At 42.9% G+C, this 17,410-nt stretch overlaps 1 protein-coding gene across 3 annotated transcripts; it reads left to right on the top strand.

The window, feature by feature from the left end:
• The first annotated feature begins 226 nt into the window (after positions 1-226).
• ccdc120a (coiled-coil domain containing 120a) lies at positions 227-14,910 on the top strand. Of its 3 annotated transcripts, XM_068336960.1 has the most exons (12): positions 4,400-4,491; positions 8,184-8,319; positions 8,466-8,583; positions 8,742-8,866; positions 9,006-9,119; positions 11,438-11,573; positions 11,992-12,048; positions 12,564-12,660; positions 12,804-13,314; positions 13,393-13,504; positions 14,246-14,447; positions 14,535-14,910. In XM_068336960.1, the coding sequence occupies exons 2-12, from the start codon at positions 8,272-8,274 to the stop codon at positions 14,638-14,640; spliced, it is 1,626 nt and encodes a 541-aa protein (XP_068193061.1). In that variant the 5' UTR covers positions 4,400-4,491; positions 8,184-8,271; the 3' UTR covers positions 14,641-14,910. The 3 variants fall into 3 exon arrangements, with proteins under 3 accessions (XP_068193052.1, XP_068193061.1, XP_068193043.1); XM_068336951.1 differs by lacking the exon at positions 4,400-4,491 and adding an exon at positions 227-335 and having other exon boundaries at positions 12,804-13,504; positions 14,535-14,905; XM_068336942.1 differs by having other exon boundaries at positions 12,804-13,504; positions 14,535-14,905.
• The last annotated feature ends 2,500 nt before the right edge of the window (positions 14,911-17,410 follow it).

The following is a 17,410-nucleotide window of genomic DNA, read 5'->3' as shown; positions in this document are numbered from 1 at the left end:
TAATGTGATGGTTTATCACAAATAAATGAATCAATCATATTTGATCAACAACCTGCATTGACTTGTACAATATTCTGAGTGCTCTGGCTGTTTTACAAAACTAAACGTCGTTGAATATTGATAATCGATCTGGATGTGACTGTAGACATTTGTGAACGACACTGCGTGTAGACAAACCAGCGCGTGACCGTGGCATCTAGAGCGCGCGCGCCCCGGTGCTGATGGAGCTGTATCCATGCAGTCGCTGCTGTGAGGATGAAGATGAGGATGAAGAGCTGCGATCGAACCTCGACCAGATCATCGATCGGTGGTGATCGGGCGCGGCAAGTGATCAGGTAGGAGAAACTAAACCTAACCTGGAGCGCCGGTGCTGCCTCCGGTAAACCCTTTGAAACGTCATTCTAAGGTTCGCTGACTGCAGGACACAGAGACCAAAGACAAAGACCGGTGTCTATTGATCCTTTATCAGCTCGCCTTACCGATCAGAAGAGTGATCTACCTCTCGGGGCTCATTGATTTGTTGTTATTTTGATAAGACGCACGCCCTGTGCAGTGGCGGGAAGCAGCTCAGCGCGACTGAAGTTTGATTCTGATCAATTAAAAGTGTCCTCTGACGTCACGTAGTTTGAATATTGGATGACGGTGACACAATCTGTTATTGATCAGATATGCTTTTTTTTAAATAATGGCTGTCCACACCCAGCGCCACGTGCCAGCACCGCGTATGGGTGTGTGTGTGTGTGTGTGTGTGTGTGTGTGTGTGTGTGTGTGTGTGTGTGTGTGTGTGAGAGAGAGAGAGAGAGAGAGAGAGAGAGAGAGAGAGAGAGAGAGAGAGAGAGAGAGAGAGAGAGAGAGAGAGAGAGATGGGTAATGAACTGTTATGGGCTCACAGTTCCAGTTTTCACCAGTAAACAGGTGAGGTGTCACCTGTTTACTGGTGATACAGGAAGTAGGTCAGTAATTGTCACGTGACACCACAATGAGTGTGTCTGTGTGTAGATGCTGCAAAAAAAAATCAGTTGTTATTATCTGAGATTATTTTTCATAATTCTGACTTAATCAGAATCAGTCATCAATAACTTGCTGATCATTATGTCACACTGTAAATATAGTGGCTGACGTAGATGTTAAATTTTTGTCTGTCACATCTAATCCTGATATCGATAATCACTGATCGATGTCAAATCTCTATAATTTCTCTAAAAAATGGTTCCCAGATCAGTATTCAGGTATAAAATGAGGTCATCTGTCAGATGTTTTGGTTACAGTGTCATGCTTCCAGACTACATTACCCATGAGCTTCAGTACTTGTTGCTATGGAGGCATCTCCACCAGAGGTGTGACATCACGTTGACATCACATTACCATTTAAACTGGGAAGCGCTACAGACTCCCGTTCCAACAGCTGCATAGCAACAGAGCCTGCAGCTCTCGGATTGGATGCTTCATCCAGCAATGCTCTCTGGGAGTTGTAGTTGAATCAGAAAGTGGTTCCCCTGTTCAACTTCCTGTCTGCATCACTGTTATGTCACTTGGATGCCTCACTACTCTTCAGTCTTTGACACTGAATGTCTCAGAGCTCTGTGGGGTATTGGCTGCCTGGTTTGAGCTCTCAGCCAATCAGAGGCCTGAATTCAGCAGATGCGCTGCAGTGTTGCCATGGAGAATCTGCTGACCTACATTCATCACAGACAGGGACACCTTCCTGGATCTCAAACCAGGTGCTCTGAGCCCTTCGGAATTGATCCAGGTCCAGACTTCCGGTTTACATCCTTCCTCCTCTGAGCGCTTTTTCTGTTCGTTGTATTTCAGAAGAGCAGATCTCAGATTAGTGAATCTGTGATTCTTTTAGTGAGAAGGTGATGAAAAGTAAACATTAATCCACATTGATTAGATTGGTTTCACTGATTGACTGTTTTTTTGTTCTCAGATAAGTTTCATTTTTAGTAACATTGATGATTTTTAATTTATTAATTATTTTTTTATATACTGATTTTAATCCCCGCAGGGAAATTAGTGGCACACTCTGTAGTTAGTTTGAATCATGCATATATATGTGTGTATAGGCCCTGAACACACAAACACACACAGGGGGCCTGTACGCAGGCAGAGGAGGTAGAGTGGCGGGCAGCCCCTTCGTGGTGCGCCCACATGAGCAACTTGTAAGGGAGATGGCGCCTTGCTCAAGAGCTGACACCTCCCACTGTCAGCTCACCTCGGGGTGTTGTTTTGGGCGGGAGCAGGAATTGAACCGATCTTGCAACATTGGATGACCCGCTCTACTGCATGTTCTACCACTGAGGCACTGCCGCCCCTAAAAAAGTCAATGAATCAATTTTAAAAAATCAATTCTTTCAATCATAGATTAATTTCTGGTTCCTGAATATCTCAGAACTTTGCAATTATATTACCAGTATGATTATCCTGACCTCCAGCATTGCTTTGACCTCTAGTTCCACCCTGTTACCCTCTCTGTATTTAGGCTAGTCCATAGCTATGCTGCCACGGGCTTAGACTGCTGGAGGATTTCCCATGATGCACTGAGTATAAAATAACTTTTAGACAGACTTTAGTAACCTTTGGTCATGTGACAGGAAGTACTTCTTCCGTCAAAAGGGCCTGAGTCAGAAATGTTTAAAGGTCTAAACTTTTGGCTTTTTTTTATAACAATTAAATGTGATATCTTGAAATGAGAGTCGGTCATGTGACTTAGAGGGAGTTCGAGGATAACCATCAAACCTCTCCTCAGTTCAGCTAAAGCTATCACAGACGGCCAGATTGGTTGGTTACGAAGGAAGAGTTTCAGTTTAAATTGTCCACAAGTCATGTGATGAGGTCATCATGTGACTGTTGGTTTCAGGTCACATTATGTAGTGGATAATGGAGCAATGTCAGATTTGTTCTCTGATTTTGGTTCTTGTTGGTGCCATACTTGCTTGAAATGGTTTTTGTGATTCGCTGCCATAGAAATAGAATCATCAAAGTTTGACATTATTTTATGGCTGAGAGACAGCTGCAGATATTTCTCTCTCTCTCTCTCTCCCAGTGACAGAGAGCAAGATGGGCAGAGAAAGGAAGAGAGAGGGACAGAGAGATTTGATTTTTAACAACGTTTATACATAAAACTCAAATTACAAAATAATCACGTTGACACAAAATCCAAGAGATTCACGTAAAGAGTAATTTCAATAGTACTGTGTGCTTTCTGAACTAAGAAACGTCGAACCTTTTAACATTTGTCAAACTAAAAAAAATGGACAAAATTAAGAAAAAAAACAATTATCCGTTCTCTGCAATCATCTCTTCTACAATCACTTATTTTAATTTTTTCTTTGTTTTTTTCAATCTATAAAATTATTGGTCTGTAAAGACTGGTTCACTACTTCTTATTTTACTTTTCATATAAAAGCTGACGCTATCCAGAAATACGTTGAGGTCAGGAAATTTTTTTCTACTTTTGCCCTTGAACGTTTTTTGTCTTGCAGGAATTTTTTGGCTTGTGCGAATCAGAGAGAAAGAAACATTTTGATTTTTAACATGACTTTTATTCATAAAAGTCACATTACAAAATGATCACGTTGACACAAAATCCAAGAGATTCACGAAAAGAGGATTTGAAATAATAATGTGCATTTTCCGAACATAGAAACTTCTAACCTTTTAACATTTGTCAAACTGAAAAAAACCAGATCAAGAGTGAAAGAGAGACCAAGGGAGATTTGATTTTTTTTTTTTAACATCACTTTTATTCATAAAAGTCAACTTACAAAAGAATCACGTTGACACAAAATCCAAAAGAGATTCACATTAAGAGGATTTTGAATAATACTGTGCGTTTTCTGAACTAAGAAACATCTAACCTTTTAACATTTATCAAAGAGAGAGAGAGCAGAGCTGGAAGCCTCAACAACCTGATGAGATTAAACACGATATGACCTCCTTCAGCAGCAGAACAGCCATATAAAGATGTTAAATTGAACTTATCCAATTTTATAAATTTTTCACACTTAAGATAAAATGATGTTTGACCCCAGAACCTCACACTGAACTCAGAATGCTTCTACATGAGCGAGGAAGTGGTTTGGTTTTTGGATTCAGAGTTCTTTCACTTTAAATGTGATATTAATCCAGAACTGAGATCCACAATAAATGGTTTATTATTATTAATGTATAAATTTAATTGCAAAGCTTTTAAATTAGAACCAGAATCTATGAATTACATTCATCTAAATCTATGTTTTCATCTAAAAACTATAAAAATGCTCCAATGGAAGGCTCTTATTTTGACAGTGTGAATTACCTGTGGGATGAGGGGTTTATTTTGAAATGGCACAAGGGAAGTGATGTATTTGACAACAGAAACTTATGCAGCTGATGTCAGACCAGACTTCACTCAGGAGGAGGATTGTACTGGAGTAACTCTAAGTCTCCTGACTGGAACCCCTTTGATTGTGAATCTAGATCTGGATCTGTAGATGCTTCCATGTGAAGGTATTTACACTGACAACAAACTTAATCCATACTTGTCTTCCTTCTGTTTGTTAAAATGTGAAAATATTGTTGTTTTAGTTGTTAATCAGAACAGATAGATAACTCTCATCAGTGTGCGCTAAATGATGTGTTCAGGTGCTGTCAGAGAAGAAAGTATTGGTATGATTCTGATTAATGTTTGTGTTGTCCCTTTGTGTGTCATTAAGTCAGCAGCATTGTGTTTTATAGTAGTTGCAGCAATATTAGCTTCTCCCAATGCTAACATAACTGTTGTTAGTCTCTCCAACTGGCTGAAATAAAGCAGCCTATGTGTGAGTTGATCAGTCAAGCATAATTGATCAGTGATCAGTGCATGGTAGATTTGGTGTCAGTACATCTACATGCTGTGTGTGTATGTATGTGTATGTTTGTGTGTGTATATGTATACTTTAAATCCATCTATTTACATACATGAACAACTAATGGAGGAAACATTTAATTTGTTTATTATTTAGAATATTTTTATTTTATTTTGTTTTTATGACCAAGTCAAAAACAAAACATGTTTCTTTAAATAATAATTTTTAGGTGGATGAATAATACCACAAAATAAAACACTTGAATTAAACTTCCTGTCATTTTCTCCTGACATAAGTTCATAATCAACATTTCTTTAACAGTTTCTCTAACATGTTTAGGGTCTGATACTCCTTGACTTACATAAATGACTTGAGAGATAGTTTCCTGCTTGGTGTCACGTATTCATCGTCCAGGGCATCAGTGAGATTACCAGATTGGCAGTCGGCAGCTCTGGTGAGGAGAGAGGCTGCAGGTCTGGACACGAGTCGGGACACAGGAATGTAGGGGTAGGACGGGAGGAGGGGGAGCGCTGGGGGTCCTGTGGACATCATGTTGGGTGTTTTGTTAAAAAGTGTCACACTGAGGTTTAGATTCCCCAGAACATCACCATCATCAATGAATCACTTCACTAGGATCTGTTAGATAAAGGAACGCCCCCTGATTGGTTTTCCCTGTAAGCTCCTCCTACATCTGGAGTCATGTGTTCTTCAGCAGCAGATTTTGATCAGCTGAAGTTTTGGTTTTCCATGAAGGAAGATATGGATCACTGTCTTGTGTGGACTGCACTTCAAATGCGTGAATGCATTCAGTGACTCTGAGTCTACATTATCTCAGCTCCCCAAGGGGCTGAGATACTCCCCCCACCCCCCACCCTCCTGATTAAAACATTTACAGAAAACCTGTCATGGTAGCTTAATGTTGCTTCGTCTGTCGGGCTACTATCGTTGTTAGCTTTTCCAACAGGCTATTTTCTTTTACAAGCTAACATCCATGTTGGCATTTTTAGTACATATAATTTCTAACTCTCTTTGTTCATTATTCTGATCCTGTCCATGTAAACAACACAATACTGAGGAGTGTGTGATTCTGGGTGGAGTTGTGTTGACTGGTACTGTGTTAAGTCCCAATAACAACACCTGGACCAAGAACAGTCACTCTCACACACATGGCTTTCCTCTTCTTCATGGCTTGTTTCCTGTTTCTAACTGGGCTCTACTTCCTGTTCTCAGAGGTCTTCCTGTTGGAGGACATCTCGTCCTCCTCCAGTCCTCAGACAGGACACATGTTAGTTCAGTCTGCAGGGGGCGTTGTAACACCCTCCAGCCAATCACAGTGCTCGATTATCTGGCGATGTTTATGTAAATTCATGGATACACAATAGTGTGTGTGTGTGTGTGTGTGTGTGTGTGTGTGTGTGTGTGTGTGTGTGTGTGTGTGTGTGTGTGTGTGTAAGAGAGAGAGAGAATGTGTGTGTGTACAATGTCATGGTGCAATTAATTACATCAATGCTTCTCAGCCTTTGTTTATTCTCAGCCACCCTGTCTAAAAAGTACATATTAGTGTGTGTTTGTGTGTGTCTGTGAGTGTTTCTTTTTTTTGGGGGGGGGTGGATTTACTATAAGTAATTTAATTGGTGGGAGGAGGTTAGATGTGACTTTTAGGTGTGACTTTTACTTATTTCTGATCTTATCAGAGAAAAATATTTTAAACTCTCTTCCTCATTTGTTGTGATTGGCTGTATTAATTGTTATAATGAAGTAATTACTCAGGCTTGCTGTCAGGTGATGAAAGAGTTCATGTCAGGCGTGTTTTAACTTTAATTTGTGGTTTCCTACCACATACCAGACACATAGGAAGAGGGCCTGATGGATCCCAGTAAACATGAAGACTGTGTGTGATGTCAAAATAAGCCTTCACTTCCACAATTTTTTAATCGTAATTTGTGGGCAAAACATGGGTCGAAGAAGGAGAGGAGGAAAGTGTGTTTGTAGGAAGAGAGAGAAGAGGAACGCCAAGAGTATAGGATTGAGAGTAGGGACGTTGAATGTTGGAACTTTGACAGGAAAAGGTAGAGAGTTGGTTGACATGATGCAGAGGAGGAAGGTAGACATACTGTGTGTTTAGGAGACCATGTGGAAAGGTAGCAAGGCTTTGCAAAAAGGATGGAAATGTGAATACTTTAGTGAATACTTTCTTCCAGAAGAGGCAGGAACATAGGGTGAACTATAGGAGTTGAGGTAGGAGCACACAGGTAGACTACATCTTGTGTAGACGGTGTAATCTGAAGGAGATCAGTGGCTGCAAAGTAGTGCAAGTAGTGCAAAGTAGCAAGAGTGCAGCCAAACAGCATAGGATGGTGGTGTGTAGGATGACTCTGGTGGTGAGGAAGATGAAGAGGACAAAGACAGAGCAGAGGACGAAATGGTGGAAGCTGAAAAAGGAAGAGTGTTGCATGACTTTTAGGAAGGAGTTAAGACAGGCTCTGGGTGGTCAGGAGGTGCTTCCAGATGACTGGACAACTACAGCTAATGTGATCAGGGAGACAGGTAGGAGAGTACTTGAAGTGTCATCTGGAAGGAAAGTAGATAAGGAGACTTGGTGGTGGAATGAGGAGGTACAGGAGTGTATACAGAGAAAGAGGTTAGCCAAGAAGAAATGGGACACTGAGTGGACTAAGGAGAGTAGACAGGAGTACAAGGAGATGCAGCGTAAGGTGAAAGTAGCGGTAGCAAAGGCCAAACAAGGGTCTTATGATGGCATGTATGGTAGGTTGGACAGTAAGGAGGGAGAGACTGATCTATACAGGTTGGCAAGACAAAGACATAGATGGGAAGGATGTGCAGCAGAGTACAGTAGAGTAGAGTACAACTTTATTTATCCCTTAAGGATGTTCCATCAGCGAAATTAATTTCTCTGTCGCACACAGCACAGTAAGTACACAAAACACAGAAAAAAGAAAAAAAAAAGCACACAGAAAGCACCAGTACATAGAAAATAGTACAACACCAAATGGAAAGAGTAATAAATAACCCATCAAGAATATATAAATAGAAAATCATAAATAGGCATAGAAATAAAAAATAGACAGGCCTGGTTAAGTATGGGTATACTGAAATGTCTATAGTGTTTGTATTGTTTTTGCTGTATTGTCTGTGTCATCCCTCAGCTCTGGTGGGGACATTCTTCTTCAACTCCCCCAGAGAGGAGTTGAGCAGTTTAATGGCTCGGGGATGAAGGAATTCTTAAATTCTTAAATAAATGCAAGAGGACATTCATCTGTTTTCATTTCACTTCTGATGTATAATCAATACTGTATTTTACTAGCCAATTAAAAATAAATCTTTTGTTCTCAGGTCAAAGGTCTGAAGACTGTTTAGCTCCCCCTAGAGGCCTACCTGAGAATTGCAACTGCCCAATTTAAATCAGGCGTTGGGCTGTTGGATGGCCACAGAAGTCAACTACTGGAGCTCCTATGACCTTAATTACAAGGTGAGAGTGATTGATTGATTGATTGATTGATACACTGATAATGGTTGTGGCTGAGGTGGGAGGGGCTCTGGCTGTAAATAATGTCTGCACAGTTGATGTCACCCCATGTCTGTGTTCAACAAAGATTGATTGAATGTGTCCTGCAGGTGAACGAGTCTTTGTGGGGCGGTGAACAGGAGTCAGGCAGCGAGGACGGAGGAGGTGGGGTCACATGGGAAACACAGGCAGTGATGGAGGTCAAAGGTCATCTCATCTCAGCACGTGGTGGGAACACACCCAGTCTGCATACACACGCACACACACACACACACACACACACACACACACACACACACACACACACACACACACACACACACACACACACGTTGTTCTATATGTGAAACATTAATATGTGTATGTGTGTGTGTGTGTGTTTGCAGACCTCACCTGTCCTGATAGGAAGCTGAGGCAGCAAATGACAGAACTGCAGGAGAGGAGGCGGAGCCTGCAGGCTCTACTGAGCGCACGATTGGCTGAGCTGCGACGCATCTGTCTGCAGGAGGCAGTAAGTAATGACATAGTTGAACCTCTTTATTCTGTGGTATTATTTTCCACAGAATGCAAATTTTTTTAAAACACCAACAGTGTTTATCGATATAAAATGTCATCAAAGATGTCATCAAAGCTGCGTTTTCATTGTTCAGGAGCTGACAGGGGCGGTACCCGGTGACTTCCCCCTAGAGACAGGAGAAAAACCCCCCTGTGTTCGGCGGCGAGGTGGAACGTCTCGCCACAGAAACAGGAAGTCTGGAGTGGAGGTGAGGTGGTGATAGTCTTTATGGTTCTAGTATGAGTGGCCTCACAGTAAGATGGCCCTTGTTTCAAATCCAGCTGGGTGCTTGTGAGGATTTGTCATGTTCTTCCCAGTGTCCATGTTTTCTCTGGGTTCTTCAGCTTCTTTCCACCTCCAAGGACCGGGTGGTGGATTGTCCATCAGTGTGAATGTCAAGAAAAGTCAATTTTATTTGTACATTGCCATATCAGAACAAATGCACTTTCCTAGAAGAGCCGACACGTTTAACTCATGGTAAACTCATGCAGTGGTCACATGGAGAACATAAAGCTTCATACATTATGGTCCATGGTCATCAGGTAGACATGAAATCAGGACTGACTTGTTGTGTGCCCCAAAATTTGATAAAATGAATCAGAATCAGCTTTATTGGCCAGGTTTGTGCACAAATTCTGATAAAATATGGTATCAAATGCCACACCCAGTTCTAAGATGACCAGCACAGGGACAAGTCCGTCATCTGATGGAAGTAGAAGGTCATTGGTAATTTTGGCTGTTGCTGTCTCTGTTCTTTTTCTAGATTAGATTTTCCAGTCTGGCTATAAGTCTTCATCCTCTGGGTGTCTCAGTACTTTGCAAAATTGTTGAGAGGTTGCCATCTATCACAGAGAGTTTTGACCCTCATCTGCATGGTCAGGTTGGCAGGCCGCCGCCCCACCTCAGTCTTGTTGTGTTCACACTTTTTATATCTGTATCGTGATCTTCTGATGTTCATCTCCTTTGACTTTTGATTCCTATGTTACTTTTTTTGCTTGGTGTCACCGGAAATAACCTTTGTCCTCAGGTTCCAGTGTTGAGCAATTTGGTGGTTGACCTGCAGCCCACTTCCACCAGGGTGACCCATGCCTTACAGCGCAATTGTTAAGCCGCAGCTGCTAAATCTGTATTCTTGCTACACATGTATGCTTGCTTCTCTTTGTCCTCCCAGAAGATATTCAAGTCCTCTCAGCTGCCCGGTTGCTTTGCTTGTCTTGTTTGTTCTGTACCTTCCTGTTTCCCCACGAACAAATTTTATGGTTGCAAGAATGCTAAAAAAAATATTGTTCATTCAGTCTCCTACATGCTCATGAGGCACCCCACACATCGTTGTGCCACCAGGCATGGTGGATTTTGTTGGACTACTATTGTAACCAGTGGTCCCCAACCTTTCAGTACCATGTACTGGTTTAATGTCAAACAATGTCAAACGGACCAGCCTTTAATGTGTGGTGGATAAATGCAACAAAATGTGATGAGACAACCAGCATAAAAAATTGTTTTTTTCTTAATATGATAATAAATGTGAATCCAAAATGTGTGTGGCCTTGTAACATCGTGCCAACATTTGTTTTTTGTTTGTTTTGCTAGCTTTGGAGTTTTAATTTAGCAGGAATGACTCACAGACAGATGTGGTGGAGAGTCTGATATTTTTTCCAAAACAAAACATCATTCAGAATCAGATAAAAAATAAAAAGAAAATGAAGTGAGTTATGAATTCTTTCTGTAAGGATCAGTACCAATTATCCAATTGGCCGGTACTGGTCCGTGGTTGTACAAACCATTGACTGAGGTTTCCAAGAAGGGCAGGATGTTATGGCAAAGTTGGTAAGGAATGTATTAACATCCAAAACTTCTTTCCTTGAACATTCCCTCCAATCTCATTCACTGGCCCAACATTGCCTGTAAGACAGCCCCACACTTTCCTGCAGGCTCTTGTTGGTGTAATCGTCAGTAAGTTCTCTCCTAGACCAAACTAATCAATCTCTCCATTTGATCCAATCTGGATTGGAGCCTTATAGATTGTCAGTGACCACTTGAAACACAATAAGAGGTTGATTTGTAAGCCTCAGAGTTTCATCCTGCCCGGTAAAGATGACTTATCAATGTTCCCCAGTCCATCAGTGGTGACCTGCCTGATCTGTTGCACTTAGAGTCAATTTGTTCCAGAGTCTCAGAATCATGACTGATTTTTCTAATACTGTTGGTATAACATCTTAAGCAGCTCGGTTGGGATTGGTCTAGCAGACAGGTTCTTGGTTTGGATGATGAAAGAATCATGGTTATACGTTGAAGGTCAGTGAGAGACGTAGTCCTGGTATACATCAGGTCTCAAAGCTGTGTCCAAATTTTCTGTGCTTGAAGATAAATTGATTGAAGTATTGGTGTCTAATAAGCAGAATTTTGTCATTGACATAGCTCGTGAAGTTGTTACTGGTGAAGGTCATAGACAGACAGAGATCAACAATCTGTATCCAGTGCAGAATGACTGTTCAGATGTGGTCTAACCTTCATCGTCTTCCTCAGGAGGAAGAGTGTCAGCGCTCAAAGACAAAGAAAACTTTATTCAGCGGAGCGTTGCGGAAACACAGTGACCCTGAACACAATGCGCAGACGCACTCACACCATGGGAAGAGGACCGTACACAGAGGCTGCCACACAGGTAACACACTCAGGTGACACACACACAAAGAGGTGACACACCCTGCTAAGACACACAGGTGACACACACACAGGTGACACACACACAAGTGGCACACAAAGATGTAACACATAGGAATTACACACACACACACACACACACACACACACACACACACACACACACACACACACACACACACACACACACACAGACCTTCATGACTTAGATGGACTTCCTACGACTCTGACTGGCCAATCAGAATCTCCCAACTGAACCAGGGACCGATCAAGGATGTTCACATGTACCGTGGAGCAAGCCGCAGTGGAACAAGCTGCCATCACCTCAGATCATTTTAATGCCCTCTACTGTCATTTGATTGGCCGCTGTTTAATTTGTAACACGCTGCTTGTCATAGATGATGTGTGTGTGTTTCCAGATGACACGGTGAGGTCAGAGAGCAGCTCGACATCAGATTCAACGGGACACGAAAATGGTATCAGACACACAAAATCACACACACACACACACACACACACACACACACACACACACACACACACACGTACACTTACACACACTTAAACTTAAACTCACTTTAATGACCGTAATTGTCTCGTTTTTAGCCTGGCTGGTCTGTAACAGGTGGGTACATCCTTTGCACCTGTACCCACCTGTACTCAATGTACCCACCTGTACACCTTTCTGGCATCCATTTTAATAGTCTCCTATAACATTCTCACAAGTAAAACATCCAGTGTGTGACATCACAGTGGCATCACAAATCAAAGTTGTGACAAGTCAAAAACATCGTCAGACCTCAGCTTCCAATAATTTATCAATACACAAGACATGAATGACAATTTTGACCAAATTAACAGCATGAAATAACACAGATCCAGATGTATTATTTGTTTTGAACCGTACAGATAGCAAATAATTATTAAAAATGAACAATAACAATCCCAACTTCTAAATACTATATTGATCATATTTTAATATGTCTATCAGACGATGTGTCTCAGTGTCGGCCCCTGTTGGTTTCTGCTGGATCACCAGTGGGAATTTTCTACCAGAATAAAACCAGGAGGAACTCGGTGCTCACCAGGTAAACACACACCTCCCACTATGACCATTAATTATGTCCTATAATATGTCCATTAATAATTAGTTAACTGGCTAACCGTTAGAGACCTCTGAAAGCTAACATAAGTCTGAAACCTGAAGTAAATCTAACATCTCCTATTTTAGGTCTGAACATCCAGAACCTCTACAGACCCAAAGGCCACTCCCCATTCCTCCCTCACATGCCCCTCCCCTCCCTCTCCATCCTCCTCCTACTTGCTCTCAGGACTCCGCCTCCAGCCACGGTGACCCTCCGGTGGTGGAGGGAGGTAAAGCAGCTCGTCATAGCAACAGCTCTGATCGTCTTCTGGACCGTGTCAACCCGCCAGAGGACGAAGGTGGGCTTCAGCAAGGAGCATTGTGGGTAAACGGAAATGGCTTGCCTGGGTCTCGAGGAACAAAGGGACATACAAGGATGAGTAACGGACACCTGGAAGGGGGAGGAAGAGGAAGAGGTGGGGTGTTTAGTGAGGTCCTGCTGGACTACGTGTGGGGGAAACAGCAGCAGCTTCAGAAGAAGCAGACCAACAGCAGGCAGCCAATCGCATCGCAACACCAGCTGCTCAGCAACGGCTACTACTCCCAAAAAGCCCCACCCACTTGTCGTGGTAACCCGGGCGACCAGCGACAAATCAAAGTAACCCGCACAAAGTCCTGTGGCCCGTTTCTGCCGGTGCAGTCTGACGCCCACAATCCTCCTCTTTCTGCCATCCAGCCAGATCCCCACCCACACCTGCTGCCCCCACGACCACCACAAGCGCCCCCCAGCCAGGATGCACAGCTGGAAGAGGCCACCAGGAGTCTCCACAAGGCTCTGGCCCTCGAGGGTAAGGCTAAAATGCTAAAATGTCATCCATGCAGTCATCACAGGACACTCGTTAGCTATCATTGATAGCTTACATTAGCTAGCATTAGCTATTGATAGCTAACATTAGCTATCAATAGCTCATAGTGCTCACTATTTTGTATAAGAGGATAAAGTTTCAGCCCATTTGGGCTCCTTTTGGCCCGAACCAAACTGAGTCAAACAATCTGCCACGCCTTCCTCTCTATGGGGTCGTTCTGTGTACTGTACTTTGTTTATCCTCAAATGGACCAAATTAACTTGTAGCTTCAGAACTAGAGTTCTCTAAATCCGCAGAGTTCTGGTCTCAGTCCAATATGGACCCCCTGCAGACCTGAGACCAGCTGCAGTGGTGTCATGTCATCTGGTTCTAGTGCTGGTTTTGGCCAGATTTAAGTTTTTCTGATATCATGATGTGTTCAATGCTGTGAAGACAAAGTCTCATGAATGTTTAATGGTGTGGAGGAGAAACTGGGTCACTGCAGTCTGCCTGCAGCATGAAGGTTCCTCATATGCATCGGATGGGTCGCCCCCTGGTGGTGAAACACGATAACAACAACTTTACCTGTCTGGGTTCTATAGCAGAACCATCATTTAGTGTGTGACCCGGTGTTGCACCAGGTGTGATACGAGGTCCTGTCAAATAGACTAAACATCCAAATAAGCAAAAAAAAATCAGATTCAAAGACTCGTCCTGATTTCATCCTTAATGTTTGATTGGCAGGTCTGAGAGACTGGTATCTGAGGAACACGATAGGCTCCTCCCACCAGAAGCAGGCCGGCGGAAAGGCCAACGGTGGGGTCAAAGGTCAGAGTAGTGGCAGACGGAGGACTCATGGTGTCATTCAGCAGTCAACCTATCAGAAGGAGTCGAGTCGCAAGCTGCCACATTCAGCCACCTTTCATGGACAGCTGCTGCATGGCAGGTAGGACATGAGTCACCTGTCCAGGTAGAGACTCACCTTCACTCCTGTAGATGACTCTACCTATGTCTCCATCTCCATGTCTCGCAGTTCTATGGATAGCTCGTTATACAACGACTGCCTCCCCCCTCACAAACAAGAAGTTCCTCTCAGAGATCCACCGGTGGACCAGCTGTCTCCCGGAACTCTAGTCTGACTCAAGAGCCAATCAGGATGCTGATGCACAGGCCAATCACAGGCTGATCTTCTGGGACAGCTGGTACTAAGGGGGTAACAGTTGAGTAATCTCAAAGTCCACCCACCATGATGTCACATGGGAGAAGATGATGTCACTCTACCGTTGGAGGTCAGCTGACCCTCCTGGAAAGGGCAGGTTTCTGATCAGCTGACCGGACCAGGGATGGAAATCAATTCTCAACTCCTGCAGGTCTGAACTGGTTTTAAGCCCAAAGGGAATGTGGGGGGGGGGGGGGGGGGATAAGCGCTGACAATTGAAACTACAAACTGAACAGCAGGTTGTTGTTTTTTTACTGTTCTTTTTTTTTTTCTTACATTTTTACAACGGTCTTTAATCTGTGATAAGACAATCAGGACTGAACTGGTTTATACCGAACCTTAGATAGAAGAATGATGATGGTGATGATGGTGAAATATTGCACTCTCTCTCCCTCCCTCCCTCTCTCTCTCTCTCCCTCTCTCTCTCTCTCTCTCTCTCTCTCTCTCTTTCTCTATCTCTCTCTCTCTCGCACTCTCTGTCTCCCCCACCCCCCACCCGCCTTCTCTCTCTCGCTCGCTTGTTCTCGCCCTGAGGACACAGAATCACCAGCTCTGTCCAGCAGACCAGCAGTTTTGATAACATTTTAACAGATCAGGCACACCCTCAGGTGAGACTCTTCAGGTATGGACCACATGTACCAGTCAGCTTCACCTGGTAAAGAACCAGTAACACCAGTAAGAATGTTCCTGTCTGTGTGACCAGCATCGGGAGCCTCAGGTCCAACTTAATTTTCTGTTTTCCCACAAACTAATTCACTGTGGTGATGTTGGTTGCTATAGTGACATCACTAGGGCATCTAGAAGGGTTGATCCAGCCTGAAAACAACATTACAGAGACAGTTGTTTTGTCTGCATAGCAGCGCTAAGAGTCCCTCCCAGGTCTGAAAGCGCCCGTTCTGATGCTCCAGGCCTGGTTCAATGATGTCATTCATTTAACATGAGAGCAGATGAACATGAGAGAGGTACGTCCGAGCAATAAGATGATCAGGGAACCTCTTCAACTCTTCAGGACGACAATCACCTGCAGCGACAATCAGACGATGATGTCCCATCGTCAATTGATTGGGTTATTAATTGACCGAATGAGGCCACAATTTGCACTGAGCTTCACAGTTTTATAAACATGAAATGAATCAGTGTTAATGATGGCTTATCAATATTCTTGATTATTTATCATTCTAATTTTTACTGTGTGACAAACATGAAGCTGTAGTCACATGACAGATTTAAGGATATTGTTGACACTTGATTATCAATTATCAGTGTTGTATTAGATACAATAATGATCAAAACAAGTACTCAAACAAAGCTCCACCCACTTCCAAACTTCATAGCCCCTGATTGGATGCACCTTGATTGACAGATCACTACAGGAACTCAACATTCACTACAAGTGAATGATGTGATTTAATGTCCTAATGTCATGTAACCACAGCTTAAGAGGTATGGGGGAAAATCCCAGCATGCATTTCTTAAACTTAAACTGTACATATGTTCACTGTAAATATGACTGTATGGAGGTCACCAAGCTCCTCCTCCACACACTGTACTTCACCGAGCACAGACATCAAGATGTGCAGATCGATCAGGAACGAACAAGATTCACAAAACTGTTTTAAAAAACAAACAACTGAAACATCTCTCTATAAGAAATAAAGTGAAATCATCGAGGTTGGCTCTGCCCCTCAGTGGGTCCTGGTCCTGGTTACCTGTAAAAACATGAACAAAAGTTGAAACTGGGGCCAAAATCCAGGAAGCGGGTTCAACAACCTTTGAGTTTAACCCTGAGATTTGAAACTCCTGGTGTTTCAGTTCCTGAACAGGTGATAGGGGTTAGTTCTTTCAGCACTGAGTGTGTTCACCATTATCGGTGCAACCCTGATACTACGATTCACCATGACAACCACAGATAAAAGAAGATCAACATGCTTCACCCTGCTGGAGTTCAAGGTTAAAGTGACGTTATGACAAGTAGGATCACTTACCTGGAAGAAAAGCAACACGGCGGCCGAGGAGAGACAGTCAAATTTTGTTAATTCAACATTTAACCCCACTGTCTTATAATACTACACATAAAAATATTGGTGCAATAGTACTGAATTAAATTTTATTGACATCTGGACACATGCAAAGCACATTTGGCAGCAGTTAAAATGAAATACAAAAACATAATTCAAACGGGTAAGGAGTGATTGTGTCTCACTGATGTTTTAATCATATTTGACTTTCAGTTCATACTTCTCATTCAGTGTTTTTATCCAGCTGAGTAGATTAACAGCTGGGTTTTGTTCAGCCAACAGAGAGAAACAAAAACACATCCATATCTACTGTACATTCATAGGGTTAGTGTTTGTTGACCCTGCTTCCTGGAATGGGCCCCTGGTCATGAGGGTCTGAACTTGGCTGCCCTAAATGGGCACCTGCGTGACGTCATCGTCATCAACGTGAAGGGAAGGTGGAAAATCCTCAGAAAGCCTCTTGTAAGAAATGAGCAAAAAGACAAAAGGTTATTCAGCTGAGTGCTGAGGAAACACGGAGACCCTGAACACACACACACACACACACACACACACACACACACACACACACACACACACACACACACAGGTCGCGTCGGCGTATAGATGAAGCCTTTATTTCAGGCCTGTCGGTCCGACAAAACCACATGCAGTGATCAATTTATTAAATTC

The sequence above is a fragment of the Antennarius striatus genome, chromosome 2 (genome assembly GCF_040054535.1).
Source record: "Antennarius striatus isolate MH-2024 chromosome 2, ASM4005453v1, whole genome shotgun sequence".
Taxonomy (NCBI): Eukaryota; Metazoa; Chordata; class Actinopteri; order Lophiiformes; family Antennariidae; genus Antennarius; species Antennarius striatus.
This window is presented reverse-complemented; position numbering and strand designations above follow the sequence as displayed.